This window comes from Physeter macrocephalus, chromosome 14 (genome assembly GCF_002837175.3).
Source record: "Physeter macrocephalus isolate SW-GA chromosome 14, ASM283717v5, whole genome shotgun sequence".
Lineage (NCBI taxonomy): Eukaryota > Metazoa > Chordata > Mammalia > Artiodactyla > Physeteridae > Physeter > Physeter macrocephalus.
Window position 1 is genome coordinate 4,904,403 of NC_041227.1, and position 22,487 is coordinate 4,926,889.

At 54.0% G+C, this 22,487-nt stretch overlaps 1 protein-coding gene across 1 annotated transcript; it reads right to left on the bottom strand.

The window, feature by feature from the left end:
- Positions 1-2,561: 2,561 nt before the first annotated feature.
- On the bottom strand, positions 2,562-22,281 carry APCDD1L (APC down-regulated 1 like). The gene is made up of 6 exons (XM_007101958.1): positions 22,235-22,281; positions 21,294-21,460; positions 11,491-11,733; positions 11,112-11,250; positions 7,811-8,363; positions 2,562-3,317 (listed from the first exon to the last, which is right to left on the bottom strand). Exons 1-6 carry the CDS (start codon positions 22,279-22,281, stop codon positions 2,562-2,564), a joined length of 1,905 nt encoding a protein of 634 aa, XP_007102020.1.
- Between the last annotated feature and the right edge of the window lie 206 nt (positions 22,282-22,487).

Genomic DNA, 22,487 nt, shown 5'->3' on the forward strand with positions numbered 1-22,487 from the left:
TTCTCTTCTTCCTGAGCACGGGCCTCCTAATTAGGGGAGGCTCAGCCAGTCCCACAAAGCAGCTCTGAACTGCTTTCCCTAAATACAGTCAGGAATCCCACCCCTGCCAGGGACCAGAGCCCCAGAGGGACACCCCGAGATGGAGGCTCAGCTCTCAGGCTCTGGGGCCTGGCTGCGGCGGCCTCGGGCTGGTCCCTCTCTGCTCCGAGCCTGCTTTCTCTCTGCAAGTTGCAGAGTCACACCCTGCACTGTGGGGCCTCCCTCACAGGATGCCATGCCGGGCATGTGGCAGTGACTTCTTCGCTGGCAAGGGTTAACCAGCATCCCCCAACGACCTGGTTTACCCGACTGTATTCACTGAAGTTCTCCCGTGGGCCAGGTACAGCTGAAGCTGCTGGAAGAGATCCCAGTGACTGACTCAGTCCTTCCCTTGAGGCAGAGAATAAGTGTGAATACAGACACTGATCAGTAAGCATTATAAAGAACATAAAGCAGAGTGATGGGATGGATAGATAGGACAGCGGGCAAAAGGAGGCTGCTTTTCGGGGTGCGGGTGGGGGGATGCTCATGGTGGCTTCCCTGAGGAGGTGACACGTGGTCTGAGACCTGAATGAGAGGAGCTGAGCCTCTGCAGATCTGGGGGAAGAGGTGCTGGGCAGCGGCCGTGGCACATGCAAAGGTCCCGAGGCAGGAAACAGCTTGGTGTGATCAAGAAACAGAAGGAACCCCAGTACAGCCAGGGCAAGGGGAGGTATCGCTAGACCTGGGATTTTATTCTGTGTGCACTGGCAGCCCCCAGAGAGCTTTAATTAGGACAGGGCAGTGGCGTGAAGTGAAAGTACATAACAGAGCTGGGGTTTACCTCCACTTGTTTTATTCTCTTTCACACGCTCTCTCAAGACACTTCACTTCCTTTCTTTAGAACCATAATCCCCTTGGTTGACTTTAATAACCAGCAGGAACATTTTTCAGGCTGTTTAATTTTATTAAAAGATTCAAATTTGATGATAAATGGTAGTATGGCTGCCTCAAGCCTTGGATACAAGACTTGCTCAGCCGTGGACGTGTTCCCACCACGCACCCTCATCCCAACCAGGAACGCTGCCACACCGCCCACCCCAGTGCAGTCTGAGACGGTAAATAATCTAATTATTTCTTGTACTTCGGTAAATATGCCACGAACGCTCATAGCTCTCTGAGACCTACAGAGAATATTAACTCGGCGGGTTTTTGGTTTTGTTTTTTGTAAGAAGGCTGTGTAGATAAGTTAGGGCAATTTCAGCGGGCTGATTGAACCCCACACAGCCGAACAGAGGACAAGGGCTTCCCTCTGAAAGCACCATTAGCCTCACAGACAATTGTTGTTCAAGATCTGTGATAAGAGCCAGAGACAGGGCTCGGGCAGAGGAAGGAAGGCGTGAATCATCGGCACAGCATCCCGGAAACCCTTGAGCCCACCAGGGTGCCAGTTAATTTCACAGTGTACAGACGAGGCCCTGGGAACACAGGCAGGGTCCCTGGAGAGGCACAGCCTGTCCCCACCTTGATGACAGCCCCCTCTAAGCAGAGAACATCAGCACATTAGCACTGCAGTGAGTGGGCTGGGTGAGGTGTGGCTCTCTGCTCTCTCCTCCTCCAGACGTGGCCGGGTAGCCCGCCGATCCTAGGATGGTCCCAAAGACGCGTCGGAGGTTTCTCTCCCTCCTTGTCAGCCAAGCACGGGGACTCTTGAAAACAGAGGACGCCTGTGCAGGGCTAATTACAGAGCATATTAGTGTCACCGCTGTCATGAGTATTAATTACTTTCCAAAGGCTGGAAACGCTGCTTTCCTCCAAAGACCTGACCCTGGCCGCCAGCCCCACACGCTGGGGTTTGGGGCGGATGGGGCTGCCTTTATTTGCTTGCTGGCCGGGGAGGGCTGGATTTACCCGCTCGCGGTGTTGACGGGCCCGAGGCCTGACCCGCAGAAGCATAGGCGCAGACAAAACGCCGGCAGTCACGACTGGAAAGCCGAGTTGCTCCCAAAGAGACGAGCCGAGCCCCCTGCCAGTGAGCTGAGACGTACTGAAAGCCCGAAGCAGCATCTTTAATTCATGGCTCGGGTTTCAGTTTGTATTGCTAAATTCGAATTAATAATCTTTAAACAACAACCCACAGACGCAGCAGAGCAGTGGCAGCACGCGCGTGCAGGACCGTGTTGCCATTTCACTGAATCTCAGGGGCTCAGGGAGGGAACTGGGCTGCCGTGGGGCAGGGAGACGGGTGTGGTCCACTCCCCGGCGCTGGTCCGCGCGCTGCCCGGGAACGTGGGGAGTGAGCGCTTAGGAGCTCAGGGCAGTTGACGGCGCTGCGATGCCCGGGTCTGCGGTCGTGATTCGAGTCGCTGGCCAGGGTGTAGACCCTGCAGGCGCTGTTGAAACTCAGGTGCTGAGCCGCTTAGGACGCAGGCCGGGCTGTGTAACTGTCCAGGACAGTCACGGGTGGAGGAGTCTGTGCCAGAAGGGAGTCCGTGGGGTCGGACGAGTGTCCTGAGGCACCGTCCGGAAGTCAGAGACCAATTTCATAGCCGCTGGAGGAAGGCCAGCCCGAGAACCAGGAGCGGGAAGGGGAGAGGGGCCGCTGGGGGACCCAGCCCCCCACCGCTGGCGGGCGTCTGCAGCAGAGGCCTGGAGAAGCCCCAGGCCCCCCTGTCACAGAGCACCAGGGGTGCCTGGTAGGATGTGGGCCTCTTCTCCGGGGTGTCGGGACTGGAGCCGTCGGTGGGCCTCTGTCCGATGAAGAGCAGGCTTTGCCCGAGGGGGTCCTCCTCCATCTTGAAGAGCTCGTACTCCTCGTGGGGGAGCCTGATGCCCAGCGGCGCACACCCGTTGGTGGCCGTGACATCCCGCTCGGCTCCCAGGTACCAGGCCCCCGGGCCGCCACAGCTGCTCGGCTCGGAGAAGTTGAGCATGGCCGTGGTGACCCGGTCCATGGGGGTGACGCGGGCTCGCGTGACCTGGAACACCAGCTCGGTGCCGCCACGAACCTTGGCAGACGGCGTGCCCTTGGTGTAGCGGCCGGCTGCGTAAACGGTGAAGGTGGGCTGCCGGCAGGTGGGGTCCGAGAAGTGGTGGTAATACCCTTCCCAGGAGCGGCTGTGCCCGTGGAAGGTGAAGAACCTGGTGAGGAAGAGCACGGCGGGGCGCACCTCGCACCCGGGGCTGACCCAGCGGCCGGCCAGGCGCAGGGGCAGGGCCGCCTGGTGGGGCAGCACGGGCGGGTGGTGCTCGTCGGAGCGGGCGATGAGGCTGCAGGCCGGGCAGGGGCGGGCGTGGTGCTGGCAGAGACAGAGGGAAGGCGGTGACTTCCGAGGCGGGGAGGTCAGGGGGCACCTGCGGCGGGCTGGCTCGGGGTACCCCCCCCCACCGGCCGCCCGTCACCCCTTCACTCCCCGCTGCAGCCCGGACGGCCACTCCACTCTTCGTGGACCTCAGGCGGCTCCTCCATCCTCTGGGCCTTTGCACCTGCTGATGCTTCTACCTGGAACTCCCCACCCCCCCACCCCGCCCCGGAAACGTAGCCTGGCTGCCTCCTTTCCGACCTCTCAGTCTCAGCTCAGAGGCCCTAGAGAGACCCTTCGCGACCACCCCTCAGCCCCTTCTAGTGCCCAGGGACGTGTCACGCCCTATTTCCTCTGCTCTCCACTCCTCCCCCTTCACTGGAGAGTAAGCTCCAGGAAGCCCAGGCTGTCTCTCTGTGGCTGCTCCACCCCCAGGGCCTGGCACAGTACCTGCTCGCAGCAGGTGTATTGGGCAAACGAAGGAAGGAGAGGTGGATGGAACTTGTGTCCTGGGATTTGAAAGAGGTTGTCCTTTCCCACACCCGGCCCGCTTGGTCCCGAAATTCGAAATTCGACCGTTCATGTTTACCGTCTTTCTCCTGCCTGTTGTTACTTCCCCCACCCACAACTCATTCTTTTTTAGGTGCTTCGTAAGGGCCAGGAGCTGTGCTGAGCGCTTTTCATGCACCGTTACCTTAGAGCCACTAAAATTCGCATGCCCTTGGAACCCCTTGCTGAGCATCTGTGCTGAGGAGTGGCTGAAAAGTTGCAAAGAGATTTGGCACAAAGATGTTCATGCTTGTGTTCTTTATAATTTGGAAACCCAGCCCCCTCTGCAGTGTCAGGTGCGGCCACAGTCCTCAGTTGCCCGAGGCTGTTTTCCTCTCGCTTTGGCCTTATTTACAGTTGCCCCTGTCTTATAAATTCTTACGAGCTGGGTTTACAGTCAAACACGTCAACAGGAAGCAGATGCTAAACCCAGTTGCGTGGGAGTAGTCAGTCTGCATTCTGGAGTGAAAAAGCGCAGTGCAGGCCAAAAAGAAACCAGATACAGACTTTTTTTTTTTTTTTTTTTTTTTTTTTTTTAAGGGAGCTGCTGCCCAGAATTTAGTTCAGAGCATCATTCTGAGAGGTAAATGTCCTGGAACAGCCACTTGTCAAAGCAAGCATCCCCAGCTTTTGCAGTTCCAGAAGGACACCCGGGGCCATGGGTGCACACAGGACAGGGAAGGGGAAAGGCATCTTGAAACCCCAGCTGGGAAAACAGCTCCAATTTTTTTTTGTTCAAAAAACAAAAGGTTTCCACAGATTGCTGCTGGATGAGTTTCATGCCAGACAAGGGGGCATTTGGGAGTTCTAGTTTAGAAAGAAAATATATTGGATGATTGAGAACAGACTTTTTTTCTATTTTGGATTGCTACATTATAAGCTCTTCTTATTTATTTCTATGGTGAACCTAAAGTTGCCTTTTTTCCCATAATACAGGAAACGATATTATTTTTGGTTTGGGGGATTTTGACCCAGAGGACTAGAAGGCACTTGGAAATGCTAATAAATGGCTACAGAAGGGTTTGTGACGGAAAGCAGCAAGAAAGCTGGGTAGTTAGCTGGAGTGCAGGTAATTGGAATCCTGGCTGGTAAGAGTCTCCTCTAATTTAGGCATTTTAACCCACATTCAAACTGTTGTTACACTAATGTGTATTGACAGGACATAGTGCGTTACATCAGAATAATCTCAGGGCCGCCTTTCTCCCTCAAAAGAGATATCTTTTGCAGACAGGACATCTGGGGATGCTGGTTGGTAATTTGGGGCAAGCAGTTTTCTGCATGGCAGAAACAAATGGAGAACTTAGCAAGACTTGAAGGTGAGAGGGAGAGAGAAAGCAATTCCTTCCCTGATGCTCTGGAAGGGGATGGAAGAAAGTACCTGTCTCTATCAGAAACCTTCCAGGCATCGTGCTCAGGTCCGGAGTTGCACGTGTTAATAAACAAGGCCCCAGCCAGCAGAATTCACACTTGTGTGCAAGCCAAACTCTTACTGGTTTAAGCCTCTTATATAAAGTTATACCAACAGCACATACAGTTTCGAATTAACCCCCAGAGGTGACACCAGGCTTGGATGATTTTGGTCGCGTGTTGGCTGATTGATTAGGATTCTATATCCAGGCAATGAATTTGGGGATCAAATTGGTTCTAAATTAATTAACTTCTAAAAATATTCATGTTTACCATCTGGTTTGGGTTGTGGGCAAGGCTTGGGCTCCGGAGAGCATAAGGTAATGACTAATTCGTTACTTGAGGGGGGGTTATCTGCAGTGTATCCCTGTGTGAAATTATCTTCCTTTTTCTTTTTTTTTATGCGGAGGGGGGCAGTTGGTGAGTGAACGTTTAATTTCACATCCGTACATCTGGCCCTGCTGGTCCTGTATGTTCTGCTTGGCAATTGCATTGCAGGTTGCAGGGGCCACCCTGGCTGCTCAGGCAGCAGGAAGGCAGGAGTCTGCAGCCCCAGAGCCTGGCCTGGGGAGACATGACATTGTCATCCTCTGTGCCCCGGGGTCTGTTCTCTCGGCATTCAGAGCAGTTTGCCCTCCTAATGAGGTGGTGGGTGCCGGTAATCACCCCCCCACCAGTGCCTTCTCTGCTCTAAGGAGGATGGACGTCAGACCAGCCTAGAACATTGGCTGCCAAAAGGGGAATCGTTTCGAGGTCATGCAGAGAACTCAGGCTGATCTTCTGATCATGAGGGCTTCACGTGGTGCTTCTTCTCTGCTACCCAGATCTTGGGTTGGGAGGAGGGAGGTGGGAGAAGGAGAGAGCGCAGATGGGCTCAAACCTGGTGCCCCTCCCCCCCCCACACTGGGGATGCTTTGACAAGAGGCTGCTCTCAGGGGTGACCTGTTGCCCCATCTGGTTTAATTCCGTAAGTGTCTAGTATACAGCAGGCACTCACTGCATGCTGAACACGTGAGGGTTGCCTGTGGGCTCAAAGAGCACTTGATAGGGATGCCTGAACTCATCCATTCCCCCATCCATCCATCCATTCTCACTTTTGAAAAATATCCCTTGGGTATTTCCTACAGACATTCTTAACCCAGAGTCCTAACCTCGACTTCATTGTTAACAAACCTCAACCTAAAATCAAAAGTTTCTTCTAATTGTGCATGTGGGCAACAGACCCCTGTGGCTTCAGTGGAACCTTCTGCTTTGTGGCCGATCTCATATTAACAGTGCTGCAGATACTAGAAACACTGTTTACACGCACTGCTACCTTGAAATAGGGAGAATAAAGAATTCCCCTTCATCGTATTCCCACCTCAGAGTGTTTTAAGACTTGGGTAACTCTTTTAATAGAATTGATTTCTGTCTAAATCCCATGTCTTTTAGTTTATGCTTTTACAAATATTTTTCTGAGGAGGGGTCCTGGGGTTTCACCAGACTCACCAGACTCACTGGAGTGGTCACGAGGCCCTAGCCTTGCCCACCAGGCTCTGTGCTATGTGCCAGGAGAACTTTACATACATAAAGTTCAGTTTCTTTTTGCCTGTGTGCTCATCGGACAAAAAAGGGCTATTAGAGCTTCCCCAAATCAGGAGAGTATGTTTGTGATGTCTTTAAGTTAAAGTCTAGGTTAACTGACTTACGTGAAATTCACTTTGGGGTGGGCACATCTCAAAGAGGGGGCATCTCCCTTTAGACTGCAGCCTCCTGCCCAGAGGGTGGTCCATGGACCACCTGGGAGCTTGTTAGAAATGCAAAATCCCAGGCCAGACCCTCGAACTTGACTGTGCTTTCTAAGAAGATGCCCAGGTGCCGGCATCTTGAGAACGGTCAGAGTCTGAGAAAGCGCTGCTCGGCCTGAGGTTAGTATGACGGGGAGCATTCAGTGCCGCTGACTGCAGGGTAACAGTGGGTCCACACGGAGCTCTCCAGAGGGGCCTTCCGAGGGCTGTGCGACCGCCTGGCAGAGCTCCGGAGGAGCTGCCCCCCAGTACACTCACCAACATTTACTGGCCCAGCCCGTGTGCCAGCCCCTGGGCCAGTTGTGGGGACACGGAGGGGCACAGGGCCTCCCCCCCACCGCCCCCCACGGGTGCTATTGGGAGAAGACGGTCAGCCAGTAAACAAACAGTGCAGCCCAGAGTGTGCCGAGTGCTGGGAACCGTGCAGAGTGGGGATGGGAGGGAACATCTGAGCCGGGAACTGAGGCGGGGGGGGGGACCTGCCCGTGCATAGCAGGGGCAGGAAGGGACCCTGCCGGGTCCACGAGGAGGATGTCAGGAGGACCACACTCCAGAAGACTCCCCAGGAGTTCCTTCTGTCCAGACCTGAGAAAAGATGTCTCGAGCAGAGGGGAGAGCATGTGCAAAGGTCCTGAGGCAAGCAGACCAGTGCGGGTGGGGGTGGGTGGGGGGTTGTGCACAGAGGGCCCCAGGCAGGGGCAGATCCCACAGGCGCTCAGAGCCCGCCCTCCCGGGCCCCAGACTCACCAGGGCGCTCTGCAGCGGGCGCTGGTAGCCGGTGGGCCGGTAGTGCAGCTGCTCGGCCCGGTCGGTGTGGATGTCCCCCAGGTAGAGCTCCTCCACCAGCCGGGGCGAGTCCCGGGGCTCGGGCTGCAGGCGGCGCTGCACGCGGACCAGGCTGAGCTCGTGCATGGTGAAGCCCAGGGCGGCCGCGCAGTCCCGCTCAGCCCCGGCGCCCAGCAGCTCGTACAGGGCCCCCGGCAGCCAGGTCCGGGCGGCGGGCAGGCGGCGCGCGCAGGCCCGGCCGGTCCGGCTCTGGTCCAGGCGCCCGGCCACGTCGAGCAGGGCGCGGCGGCTGTGGAAGACGACGCCCACCTTGTGCAGGTGGTAGTCGGCCTCGGTGGCGCCCCGGGTGACCCAGGAGGCCCGGCGCAGGCGCACCTTGCCCTTGATGAGCAGTGAGTGGGCGGGCTCCCGGCACGAGGGGTCCCTGTAGTAGAACTGGTAGGCGCGGAAGAGGCGGTTGGCATAGAAGGTGTAGGAGCGGGTGAGGAACTCGGGTCCCGGGCGCACCTCGCAGCTGCGGGGGCAGAGGGGGGTTGGGCAGAGCAGTGAGTCCCCCAGCCTCGCTCCGGGATCCCCCTCCTACAGCCTCTGTGTCAGGCCTCAGCTCAGGGCTGGGAGCCTGCAGCCTCAGTTTCCCCAGCTGATCTCAGCCCCACTTTGGGGGCTGGGGGCCTTCCACTCTTGCCTTGTGGCCTCAGCAGAAGCTTTCCTTCCATGCCATCCCAAATGCCTTTTTCAGCGGACATCCCCCTCCTGGCCCGGCTCCCCGTGGGTCCCATGGATCCCCCTTGGCCCAAGAAACACACAGGCTTTGCAGCCAGAGGACCCGGGTTCAAATCCCATTTCCGTCCCTCCTGAGGACTGTGAGCCTGGTAACGCCCGGCTCCTTCCTCTGGGACGCAGAGGCCCTGGATCCACAGTCAGGGTTTCGAGGAAGCAGCCAGCACAGTGGTGGCGCCTGGGAGGAGCTTAAGAAACGGGGGCTCCTTCGCACCATTTGGGGAGCCCTGTGCTCTGAGCTCCTGGGGGCAGGGTCCTGCCTGTTCTCTCCCCGTTGGATTCCTGGCACCTGGTCCAGGGCCTGGCACACACTGGACCCCCCAACCCTGGTCCTCGCTGAGTGAATCGTGGATGATGGGTGCTTACATTGTCTCCCCCCCTAGCTAAGCTGACGGGCCCCCTGCCACCACATTTCACCCACATCTGTGACAGGCTTGTTGATCTAAACCAGCGAACTTTTCCAGTGAAGGGTCAGATAATAAGTGTTTCTGTCTTTGTGGCAGTTACTCAGGATCGTGGTTCTGGAGCTAAAGTAGCCAGAGACAGTATGTACATGCTGGGCGTGGTTGTGTGCCAATAAAACTTTATTTGCAAAGCCAGGCGTCAGGCTGGCCCTGACCCCAGGGCCCTATTCTGCTGGCGATGAAACCATGACTCCTAGACCCCCAGTCACACCCTGGCTTGGGGTGGATGGTGGACAAGTTCCCGGGGAAAAAGAGCAGGCAGGTACCCCCTGCACAATGTTACGCTAACCAGGTGCCACCTGTACTGTTATTTTCTCGAAATGTTTCATACCAGCGCTGCTGGAGCAGGAGAAATAGGTTCTCACTCACCCTTTTCTTTCAGTCTTTCTGGTTATATTAAGGAGAGAGTCTCGGTTGGAGTTCATGTGTCTTTAACACCAATCTCCCTTTTCTCCCAACGTGAACAGACTCAGGGCCTTAGGCAGGCAGCGAATCAGGTGAAAATTTAATGATGTTGTTTTGTTTTCATTGACTTTCTTTTTATGGTTACCTCCTATTTATGGCAAGTGGCTCAGCTGCCCGTAGCCGTAGTGACGTTACACTTCCTTTAAAAATAATCATAGCGCTGTAAACGTGTACCGTATACCAATTATCCCCCAATAAAGCTGTAAAAATGCATGAATATATTTACACCAACAAAAGCAAGTTGGTTTAAAGAAAAATCGTAAGGAGGTACCTGTCCAGGCAGTGGTTAAAAATGGAGAGAGGTGACTCACATGCCCGAGGGTAGGAAGATTTGCCCCAAGGAACGCAGTAGGTCACACCGGACAGCCCGATGGTTTCCAGACTCGGGGGCTTTCCCTGCACTACTCCCGGAAAACAGCAAAGCCTGTCCGAAGGGTACAATGGGGGACTTTCTAGAAAGAAAATATTAGAAGTTTCTAGAACTATCTGGAATGCTGTTGTCTTGGGGCAGGAACAGCCTGCAGCCAGTCCCCATCCTCCCCATGTCTCACTTCTGTCTCAGAGTGACCCCGGCCAGTGGTGCAGGAACCCCACCTGGCCTGTGGAGTCGAGGAGGGGGCAGAGCCTGGGAATGCATCCAGAGCGTCTTTGCAGAACTCAAGTCCCCTTCCTCGCCCAGTGCGCTAGCAGATGTTTGGCAGTTGGATTTTTCCCTGACCTCGGGAGGTGCGTGGAGGACGTGGAAAGTCCAGTCCCTGACCCCAGAATGGGACTGGCCCAAGGGGCTGGCTGGGGAGGAGGGGATGTACTAGGTGTGGAGGAGGACACTGTCTTCCTTCTCCCTGACCCTGGGAGGGAGGGCCCAGCTGGCTGCCCCGCAGATGAGGGCAGAGCACAAAGCCTATCGCCCCAGAGCAGCACTGGGGCCTCTGAAAGGTCAGGTGGGCCTGTCAGGTTAGAAGGAGAATTCGATGGGCAGGCAGGACCCCTGGGCCCTCTCTGGCCTACTCCTTCCAGCCTCAGGACCTTTGCACCAGCTGCCGCCTCTGCCTGGCTCTGCCCCTGGCTCCCTGGATGGCTGACTCCTTCCTCCTTTTAGATCTCGACTGAATGTCCCCATCTCCGAGAAGCCTTCTGTGACCGCCCCCGGAAGAGCCCTCCCAGGCCACTCATTCTCACATCCTCCATTTTATGTCTTTCACCATCTCAAGTTTATGTCACTTATTTCTGTGTTTAGGGCTGGTCTCCACCGCAGCTCCCCCTGCACCCAGCTCATACTAGCTCCTCAGTAAGTGTTTGCGGAGCAGGTGCTCAGTGAGTGGAACAAGTGCGTTTCATCCAGTTGCTGTCATGTGGCTGGGCCAGGGTGCCCGACACGGTCCCGACCTGCCAGGCCCGCTCTGGGGAGGGCGACAAGCGAGCACGTGCGTGGCAGCCTCTGGACCGTTGCACGAATTGTGCCCGTTTCACAGACACGGGACGCTGAGGCTCGGGGTGGGTGAAGCCTCCGAGCCCAGGGGCCTGTGGTCGGCGTGACCTCAGCGGGGCCTTACCCAGTGGAGATCCAGGGCCCGTCCAGGCGTGGGGGCAGCAGAGCGGTGACGGGCGCCCTGTTGGGCAGGAGCTGCTGGCAGTGTGGTCCCCAGTGCAGGCGGCTGCCCTCTGCCATCCCGGCTGCCTCCGCAGCGTGGGCTGCAAAGCAGACGGACCCGGGTCAGCGATCCCAGCACACCCTGGTTCTTCACCTGCCCGGCCGGCAATGGGCTCCCCGCATCGGGTCGCCTCGAGTCAGCCTCGGCACTCATCTGCCTCGTGTGCGCCCGCCTGCCGTGGCCGGGCGCCGCCGGGCAGTCGCGGATGGGCCCTGCACCCAGGACGGGAGGCAGCCTGGACTCAGAGGGGCCGGACGGTGGGACCTCCACCCCCTCCCACCAGGAGCCCAGGCTCTGCTTGAGCTCTGCCCCTGGAGCCGCCAGACCTGCACCCGCCGCTCGTGGCCACTCCCTTCGTGGCCCCTCCGTGGCGCCAGGCCCGGGTGTCGTCCATCCCCACGTGTGGGAGCTGGCCGGCGCCGGCTCACCGTGGCACTCGCTCGGGATGCGTGCGGTGGGGTCAGGCTGAGGCGTGAGGCCAGCAGCGGGGCCAGGGCGGGGCTCGGAGGCCTCAGGGAGGAGGCTGTGAGCAGTGGGGCAGGCCCGGGGTCCCCGCCCTCTCCAGACGGGCTCGTCTCGTGGAGACGAGCCAGGCCTGGCCGTGGGATCTTCGCTTCTAGGAGCGGCTCAGAGGTGAGACCACCAGGGCCTTCAGCTGCTACAGAGCAGCAGTTCCCCTAGAAACTGTCATCCCCGCTCAGAGAGTCGGGCTTGACGCAGCCCAGATGGCGGGATGTATGGGAAGCCTGGTGAAGAGCAGCATCCGGATGTTACAGCGACAGGCTGCGCTCAGGGGCGGCCGCCTCGACCCGCCGGCCCCGCTCCCGCAACGGGCCTTCCCAGGGCGCTGCTTCCCACCACGCCTGTGGCTGAAGTGGGTCGGGGGGCGCGGGGGCCTGGCGGAGATGGCAGGCAGCCGGAGAGACCTGCTGGGCCGCTCCAGGAGGCCCAGGAGGCCCAGGAGGGCGTGTGGGCTGTGAGGAGTGAACGCGTGGTGCCCCCTGCTGCCCACCCCCCAGCACGCAGTACCGTGGTCCCGTCAGGGTCAGGAAGGGCCGTTGGGCCAGGGAGGCTGGGGTCCCCGCCCCGCCCCTGCGGAGCCGTCTGACGGGGCCCGCGGCCCCCGAGCTCTCTGCCCCCCTCGGCCTCCCGCGGTGGATCCCTCACCTTCCTGGAGGTCTGGGGTCTCAGCGGGAGACGCTCGGGGTCCCCAGGGCCCAGCTGCGGAAACTGGAGTGACACCGACGGGGAGCACGATGCGGCGTCAGCGGCTCCTGTTCACCCAGCTGGTCCGGACCAGCCCCGTGCGTTTTTACTATATCATCTTAGATTTGTATACGTTAGCCCACCGTCGCGGCGATCCCAGGAGATGGTGTTGGCATCCGCTGCCTCTGATGGGGAGAGCCACGGGCTGGGCGACCCAGGCTTAGCTGGCCTGGGGCCCAGGCTGCCCCCGGTTACAGAGCCGGGCTTCGAGCCAGGCCATCGGCTCTGGCCTGACGGCTTAGCCATGGCTCTTTTTGCATTGCAGGCAGGGGGAGGAGGGGCTGAATGAAGGAATGAGTAAAAATCCTGTGTAGCACTGGGTCCCTGTATATTCCTGCTGTATCCTACACCTGCTTTACAGGCTTTAAACAGCCAAAATAGAGAGATGAAAATAAACAACCAATGTACCAGGGCGGTGGTGTCCCCACGGACAGTGGGCACTTGGGCTGCCCCAAGGGCTCTCAGGGCCATTCTGCAGTGAGCCCACGCCAAGGGGAGTCTTGAAAGAGTGGTTCTGTGCTAACTCGGGCACATCTAGCCTTTTGGGGACCAGAGCCAGGATGTTGGGGTGGATGGGTGGGCATCCCCGTTGGGCCAAACGCCCAGCACGGCCCCGTCGGGAATGCTGAGCTGGGACATACGTGCACCCGCGTCCACGGCTCACACCTTCTTGTGCTCCTGAAATCAGCTTCACCCGGACCCTCTGGGTCCCCTGGATCCAATTCTGTGGGTTAATTTGAACATCACTGGTTGTCAGTGAAGCTTGACAATGCGAGTGTTGATTTGGGGAATGGACGGGAGCAAAGGGAAGTAAAAGGTCAAAAGGGGGTGGGTGTTATTTGCCTGGTAGGAAAATCAAGCTTATGTCTCAGAGCAAAACCGCGAACAGGCCCCGAACATGACATTGGCGCTGTTTCCACAAAGCTTGGTTTCTTGAGGAAATGTTTTCTGTTCAAAAGGAAACGAGCCTTTCCCCCAGGTACTCCCTCTGAAGGCACCTCGAAGAGATGTCGCCTTCACGACGTCATATTTTGACACGAATCCTGAGATAGTATGTTCCCGCTAAGTGTGTTTTAGTTTGTCTTGCTTTTCTGCGAGAAATTGGGATTTAATTAAGTCAGGAGACAAAGAGATACGGTGAAATCTCACCATATTCAGAACATGTACATGCAAGACACAAAACACAACCGGAGCCCTTCTTTGTAAAAACCCGAGTGGGGCGTGACACTGCCTCTCGGCTGAAGCTTCAACTTCAAGATTGCAAAAATGAAACCAACCGATTAGAAATGAACACATGAGATGTTTCCAGTCTCAGCTTTGGAGGTAGCTTATAGATTTTCTTTCCCTTCTCTCCCTCCCTCTTTTCTCCCCTAGACAAGTCTGAGCTCAGGGAACCACAACTGAAAGCAGATGGTGCTGTGGGCCGGCTTGCACAACTTTTCCTGGGGACCTGATAGACTGAGTTAAATGCGTGGGCCAAATTGATTTTTATCAACCATGGATTTTTAATTAACAGTGGTGTCCACTTACCGCCATCCATTATTTACTGTTTACCCACTAATTAAAAATTATGCTGCTTTTGCACTCATAAGAGCAGGACATTTGAAATGAGATCGCATCGTTCAAATTACCTGCAGAATTAAATCCAGAGCGTCGAATTGCTCAGACCAGGCTACTGGGGTTTAAAATATGATCTGCTGCAGCCTGTTGTATGATCGTGAGTCAGAATGCCAGGAGCAGGCTACATGGCAAACATCGTGTGGAACCTGCCTGGGGTCTTAGCGGGGGAGGGAGACCTTGGAGTCTGTCTTGAGCGGAGGTTGTCTCACCCAGGAATCCCAGGGAAGGCAGCCTGTCAGTGCACTGATGGAGCGCTTCCAGGTGCCGGCCATACCTATGGACCAGCAGGTGTCATCTGCACAACTGCCCATGGTCCAGGTTCAGTCAATGCCCCCATTTTGCAGATGAAGAAACTGAGGTTCAGAGGGTGGAGAGACTTGGTCACCCTACCCCAGGCAGATGCTTCTTATCCAATTAACAAATAAAATATGGTAAAATGCACCTAACATAAAAGTCACCATTTTAACCATTTTAAAGCATACAATTAAAATTCGGTGGCTTTTTGTGTGTGTGTGTGGTACGCGGGCCTCTCGCTGTTGTGGCCTCTCCCGTTGTGGAGCACAGGCTCTGGACACGCAGGCTCAGTGGCCATGGCTCACGGGCCCAGCTGCTCCGCGGCATGTGGGCTCTTCCCGGACCGGGGCACGAACCCGTGTCCCCTGCATCGGCAGGCGGATTCTCAACCACTGCGCCACCAGGGAAGCCCTCGGTGGCGTTTAAGATGTTCACCAGGCTATGCAAACATCAGCTCTGTCTAGTTCCAGAATTTTTCATCACCCCAAAAGGAAACTCCGTACCCATTAGCAGTCACTCTCCACGCCTCTCTCCTCTCAAACCCTAGCAGCCAGTAATCTGCTTTCTGTCTCTGTGGATTTGCCTATCCTGGATATTTTGTATAAGTGGAATAAAAAATATCTGCCCTTTTCTTATCTACTTCCCTTTTCTTATCTACTGTTCACAACACTTCTATTAGATGGACGTGATTATCTTCATTTTCCAGATGAAACATGGAGCCTTGGGAGAAGGTATACACCCAGGTCCACCATCCGTGTTTTCTTCAAAGAACATGAAAAGCGTAGGTCTGAATCAATGGCGGGGGTGGGAGGGGTGGAGAAAAGACACGGGGTTTGTAGCCAGAGCTGATGGAGAAATAATCAGGTCTTCAGATACCTTTCTTTTAGGGGCAAAAAGCAAAAGAAAAGCACTGTTTTTTGTCCCCCGCCCCCAATCCTAATTGGCTTGTTCTGAGGTCCTGGGAGGTGTGCCAGGTGATTTTAGGTGCAGTGGTGAGCATTTCTTATTCCAGCGGTTACGCAGCGATTTTAGAGGGTGTTACAAAGCAGCTGCAGTTACCGTAGCAAAATTGTGCTTTCACAGCCCACGTTGCCAAGGACAAGACTGAGTTTTAAAAGGGGCTTGGTCTGAACTGGATTTTAAAAAATTAAGTAATACTTTAAGTAAATAATATTTAATAAGTAACTATTTAATAAGTAAACGTGGTCAATAGCCTGAGGGGGTGCACAGAAGGAAGAGGGAGAGACAGAGGTTAACGCCTCACTTGCCCTCATGGCTGTGCGTTCTGGAGCCACCACCACAAAGGACAGCAGACTGGGGGACCGGAAACAGCAGGACATTATTCTCCCACAGTCTGGAGACCAGAAGTCTGAAATCAAGGGGTGGGCAGGGCCGCGTTCTCTCCTGAGACTCTGGGGGAGGGTCCTTCCTGCCTCTTCCGGGTTCTGGGGGTTCCAAGCATCCTTGGCTTATAGCTGCATCCCTTCAATCTCTGCCTCTGTCGTCACAGGGCCGTCTTTCTTCTCTGTGTGGCTGCAGCTCTGTATCCAAACCTCCCTCTCTTTCTCTTATAAAGACACCAGTCATTGGATTCAGGTCCACCCTGATCCAATATGACTGCATCTACATCCGTAAAGACCTTATTTCCAAATACGGTCACATTCACAGGTACCAGGGGTTAGGATTTGAACATATGTTTTTGGGGACGCAATTCAATTCACAACCGATACCAAGGGCCACCCAGGTCTCCCAGCACCCTAACCTTTGTCCGTCTACCCCTCCCCCACATGAACCTTGCATGGCTGTTACATGCCTTTGTAAAGCGGCCCATGATGGCCGGAGTTCCTCTTCCCTCGGAGAGGCTGGCATTAATCAAGTAGTCCCACTATGGATTATAATTTCAAAGAAGCGTTAAGTGTCCCAAAGGAAATTTACACAATGGCCAAAAACCTCCTAACACACTCGGAGTCACATTCCATGCTTTTCCTTACGATCTCCAGGGCCCGTCAACATCGGTTGTCTTTCTGTCTTTCCAGGGCCATACATCAGATCCCCCCCATGATTCTCTATTGTGTGTTCCTAGGGTTGAATAGCAAACTCTTGCCTGCCTCAGGGCTGTTGCAATGCTGTTCCTCGGCCAGAGCACCTCTCCCTCTGCTTTGAGCTGGGTGCTTTCCACTCACTGGGGTCTCAGCGTAATCGGCGTTTCCTGGCAGGCTGACATCAAACATTCCCTTCTGCTACTTTCCCCTTCCCATCTCACCTGTGCAGCACTCATCACCTCTCTCAATTACTTACCTGCTTGCTGTTTTTTATTTACTTTTATTTTTTGACTTTGCAAGTTGATATCATTTCAGACCTACAGAAAATTTTGCCAAAGCAGTAGAAAGAGCTCTAGTATACCTGGTTTCCCCAAAGGTTAACATCTTGCAAAGATATATATAGTACAATGATCAAAACCAGGAAATTAACACCGATCCCATGTTAGAATTAGTCTACAAATCCTATGCAGATTTCACCAGTTGTCCCAGTAACGTCTCCTTTCTGGTCCAGGATCCAATCCAGGATCCCACATCACACTTAGTTGTCACGTCTCTTTAGTATCCTTCAATCAGAGATGCTTCTTTGGTTTATGTCTTTCACAACCTTGACACGTTTGAAGAGTACTGGCCAATTATTTTGAAGTGTGTTCTTCGGCTTGGGGTTTTCCGATGTTTATTCATGATTAAATTCAGCTCGGGCAGTTTTGGCAGGAACCCCAAGGAAGCAAGGTTGTGCCCCGCTCAGTCATCGCTTCGGGAGGTACTGAGATGTCAATTTGTCCCAGCGCTGGTGATGTTAACGTCGACCACTTGCTTAAGGAGGTGTCTGCCGGGTTTCTCCGCTGTTAAATTACTCCTTTCCTCTTTGTAATTAATAATTATCTTATGGGGATATACTTAGAGCTCATGCAAGTATCTTGTTTTCCATTATACTCCCCCCACTAATTTTAGCATCTATTGATGACCATCGACGATTCTTACTTACAACAGTTATTACCGTGGTGTTTTCCAAATGGTCATTTTCTAGTTCCATCATTCTTTCTGGATTTATTTATTTTTTATTGTTTTATCTATAACTTTCTGGATTTATTGATCGGAATTGTGCTGTAAGGAAGCACTGTCCCTTCTCCCTGTTTATCTCTTTATTCAATTATTATTTGTCTTAGTATGAATTCAGGGATATTTATTTTATAGGTTACAATCCATTGCTGTCATTATTTACTTTGTGGCTCAAATTGTCCCTGATTTGGCCATTGGGAGCTCCATCGATTTAGCTCCTGGGTCCTTTTTACATGCGCTTGTCATTTTTCTTTCTTTTTTTTTTTTTGAGCATGTCCTCATTTTCTGGCACTAGAAGATCTTCCAGGCTCATTTTGTACTTTTCCTGACCCAGCCCTGGAATCAGCCATTTCTCCGAGGAGACCTGGTTCCTTTTGTTGGAGAATAGTATTTAGAAACCAAGATGTAGGTGCTGGGTGCTCACTGCTACTGAGGTGTCACCCTCGATGCCTCAACTTCTTTCTTCCTTCCTCTCTTCCTTCTTTCCTTCCTCCCCTCTTTTCTTTCTCTCTTTCTCTTCCTTCCTTCATTTCCCCTTTTCTTCTTCCTGTCCTTTCCTTTTCCTTTCTCTCCTTTCCTTCCCTCTCCTTTCTTTTCCTTTCCTTCCCACGAGGACAGGCCCTTATCTCTCTTGCTCCCTGCTGATTCCCAGCCCCTAGCACAGTGCCCGATGGATGCTAAATAAATATCTGTCGTGTCAGTACATGGACAGCACTTAGAACAACGCCTTCACATAGCAGACGCTCAATACGTGCTAGTTGTGATTTTGCTACTTTTAGCTGAAGGGACGAATGAATGACTTGTGCTCCGTAAGACCAATGCACATGAATTCCTTGTTGACATTTCTCCCACCCCCTTGAGGTTTCTCCTCCTAAAAATTGGCTGGTGGTTTCCATCGTGTGTGTGGCTATTAGGGTCAGGCTTGCAATGGAAGTGGAGAAAGAGAAGGCTCGCAGCTGTTGGGATCGCTAAGAGTCTGGCTGAGGGTGGAAGGGGAGTCAGTCAGGGAGTTCCCGGCAGGCTGCGGGCCCTGACTGAGCCAAGCAGGTCGAGAGGAAAGAGAAGCAGGCAAAGGGAGAGTTAAGTCTGAGCATCAAGGCCTGCCGAGAGTTTTGAGGACGGGCCGGATCTGGCGTAAGAACCTGAGGCTGGGTCCTTGGCTTTATAGCCTTTTTGACCCTTGGGACCTGCCCCAGCCAAACCAGGACCCTGATGTGGTTCCACACCCCCGAGGAAGGCTCCGTCTAGCTCCACGGCACTGTTCAATAAACAGAGACTGTGAGTCACACATTAAAAAGGCTAAAAAGTAGCAGGTGAAATTAATTTTAACCATATTTTATCCAGCCCCCAATAGTATATGTAATACATTCAACATGTAATAGATATGAAAACTAGTGATGAGATATTTTATACGCCTTTTCAAATACAAGTCTTCGAAATCGGGCATATATTTACACTCCCAGCACAGCTCGGTTCAGACGGGTCACATTTCAGGGCCTCAGGGGCCGTATGTGGCTGGCGGCTGCTGTATGGGAAGCATAGCTCCAGCTCAAGAATGGGAAGTGTGTGTGTCAAATTTCGCTGCATCAGAGGTTTCAAGCTGTTTTCTGAAGCCCACAGGTGTTTTTTTCAGGAGAGAAGGGGAGACCCCGTGAGTGGGACTCTGGCCTCCCTCCTTCTGCTTTAGCCCCTGCAGCCTCCGCCATTTGCTCTGGTTTATGTACTGGGAGGCTGGCTAATTAGGATCTGCTTTGAACAAAGGGTTCTCTTGCTTAAGAAAAAAAAAAAAAAAGAAAAAGTCTGAAACCCTCTGGTTTATTTCAAAATCCTTAGCTTGAGGTAATTCACCTAGAATGTTTGTACTTGGAAGCTTATGCACATTTGAATAAAAATCCCCACCCCCAAAAATGACCTCTCTTGATTAGAGGCGCCGCCTTTTCCAAATCAAGATGGGCTGGCGCGCAACAGCACACAGAGAACGTTTCGCCAACAAGCTTCAGAAACCGGCTGTTGAAATGGCAGCTGTCACAGTGTTGCTACGGCAAAAGATGTGCTTTCCAACGAAGCCATTGCTCAGAAGGCACGCAGAGTCTCCGTTTAAACTCCCCGGGGAGGGTTACAGATTGGCACGCTGTAACAGTACCAGCGAATCACAGAAATATGAAGACAAACTTTGAATTCTAAGGAGCCTAAACGTCCCCTCTGGTGTGGACGGCTGGCCTTCACATTCCTCATATGTCCCTCATTTGGCCATAATTGAATCTCATTATCCATCTAATCGGAGAGTCTTTGCCTTCAAGGCTGGGGCGTGGGTGTGAGGCAGGACGGACTTTGCGTTCCTGGGAAACTCAGAAATGGCGTGCTCTAGAAAAAAGGGCACACCGCCTCCCAGCCCCGCAGCATCCCAGGACTGTGGCACGTGCCCTCTTTTGCTTGGTGAGCTCAGAGTTTAAAGTTGCCCTGAGGAATTCTGGAGGGACCACGTGCCCGGAAAAACAGATTCTGAGCCGCTGAGGCGCAGGAGGGCCTCAGACTCGGATGTCAGTGTGTTGAAAAGCTACTGAAGGGACATAGCTTGGTTTGTCACTGTTTCCCCCGCTCTGGGTTAAAAGTCCCAGCTTGGGCTGGACCGGGGGGGGGTCGGTGGAAAAGGTGGACCTAATTGGTGCCGCTTGGAGAAGGGGACTGTTTTATGTTTGTGTTTCCAAAATTGAAAACATTTTGTCAAGGGGAGTGGCTGACCGTGTGGCTATCTCCCTGCGGCCTGTGTTGAGCATTTCCTGCTAATGGAAGTGGAAACGCACAGCTCACGGGATGGGAAAGGAATGGGGGGCTTGGAAGACAGAGTCTAGCCCACCAGGCCTGGCTCATCAGCCAGCTTTTGTTTGTTTGTTTAGGATTGTTCCGGTACAAAAACCGTTCACATCAAAACTCCCTCCGCCCCATGACAATACTAATTATTCCTCGCTCTGGCTGGGGCTTCCACCCAGATGAAAACTGGAAAATTCTGGCCAAAGCCCAGCTGTTTCCAAATAGCCAAGGCATCAGGGTGATTGATGGAAGTGTTTCCCTTTTCACCCAGATGTTCTGGTGTCTGGGAGACAAGGCCTCCTTCGCTCAGCTTTAACGCCTGTGTTCCCAGATCTGCATGTTGGCCCCTTAGATGTTCCTAATTTATACCAAATTTGGTCAGTGCTCTCCATGGACACCAACGTTCAGCCCTGTGCTTTGAGGGGTGCGGCGAGGGGGACCTGGGGCCTGGAGAGACAGAATGTGAGATCTCTCCGGGCTTCCGAACCTGGCTCCGTCTCGCGGAACATTCTGGTGCCTGCCCTGAGGGATGTAGTTACAAGTCAGTGTTTGCTAAACAGAACGTGTGTCTAGAAGTCTCCCGTTGGATTGAATCCTTCTTCGCTCTCTTGGCAGAAGACTGAAGCTCCCATTGTTCTACAGAACAGGAATTTGGCGGAGGTAATCGGCAAGGTTTTGACACATTCAGTAAGAAAGAAGACGTTTGTGTAATCGCGGTGAAGACTCCCGGAAAAGGGCGCAGGAGTAGGGAACTTGGGGCGGCAGCTTGAGGAGCTTAACTCTTCATGGGGCCTTCGGAACTGCTTCTCCACCAGGTCTTGCCCGGAGGGCCCGAGTCTTCTCGTCTCACAGAATTATTTAGGCTTCGAGGAGAGCAGGATGGAGTCTGTCGGTCCCCACTGAGTGCCTTCGGGTCTGAGAGCTGCCCAGAGGTGTGTGTGCGCGGGCGGGGGTCCGGGGAGCAGCCCCAGCGTTGGGGCAAGTGCATCACTTGCGGGGCTGTTCTCGGGAGTTTCCACAAGGGGGCCCTCTTGAGCTTTGGCCCGGGCGGTTGGGCGGCCCCGGGTGAAACCCGGCACCGCCTCGTCCAGACCCGGCCTCCAGCCGAGGGCCCCCGGGCTCCCTCCGTTCACCTTGGCTTTGGCGAAGACGGAGCCCCTGGAAGGCCAGCGCCGGGACGCATGCGTCCCTCCACGTGGGAGGTCTTGGGTTCCGCTTGCACAGAGGACGTATTTGGAGACCGAAGGGCGAGGGTCACTGGGCTCCCCTAGCCTCGCCTCCTTTCCTTTCCTTCTTCTTTCGAAGAAGTTTGCAACGCAGAACAGACACTCCAGTTGGAACCACGAGAAAGGGCATCTGGGAAGCTTCATCAACGGTGAATCCAACCATCGTGGCTCCTCGGGCGGCCTTTCCCCAAACACGCATACAGGGGGGCCTTTGGGTCAGCCATGACAGGAGGCACGGAGATTTTAAATGCGAGAAAATTATTGTCATTTAACAAGTCAATTTTTCTTACACTGTGTTTTGATTAAGTTCGTGGTCTCTTCCATCCATTCGAAATAAGGAATTTCCCTAGAGTGCGATTTTGAGGGAAGACCTACATCATGTTTCGAAAAACCCATTTTGTTGGGAGTTACTGGATTTTATTTTAAAAGAAATGGTAATATTTAATTACGGCATTATTTTACTGTCTAGAAAATTAATGTGCTTTTGGAGTTTCGGGAGAAAGGCCGGCTGTAAGTCCGAACCCTATTTTAAATTACCATACAAATAGAATCCCAAAGACGCAAATATTGGCTTAAGTGTTGCAGACAAGGTACAGGAAAATGCGCAGGCTTCCTAAATGTTAAATAAACAGGCTTGTAATTCTTGCCCTCCCTTGCGACCCTGGATGGCTGCGTTCTCATCCCGGGGAGAGAGCACGCCGCTCACCGAGGGGACAGCAGCAGTGCTAGCTGGATGAGCACAGTGGATGTCATCGCGCATCTTGTTACCGTCCTAATAATAAGGCGCACATTTCTGTGAAGCTCTAGAGTCTGCAAAGCCCATGATTACTTATCCACTGGGTCCTCACGTCGAGCCTTTGGGGTTGGTATTGAGATTGCCCCCCCATTTTACAGACGCGCAAACAGAGACTCCGAAAAAGAGTCTCTCAGGGTGTCTAGCTTCCATCACGCAGATCGGT

Excerpts from the sequence above, each read along its gene's own strand:
- APCDD1L (XM_007101958.1), bottom strand. The coding sequence starts at position 22,281 with ATGACATCCACTGTGCTCATCCAGCTAGCACTGCTGCTGTCCCCTCG. Across the intron at positions 21,461-22,234 it reads GCACTGCTGCTGTCCCCTCG|GGGCTCCGTCTTCGCCAAAG; the intron begins GTGAGCGGCGTG and ends CTGGCCTTCCAG. Across the intron at positions 8,364-11,111 it reads GGGCCCTGGATCTCCACTGG|CTGCGAGGTGCGCCCGGGAC; the intron begins GTAAGGCCCCGC and ends CTGCCCCCGCAG.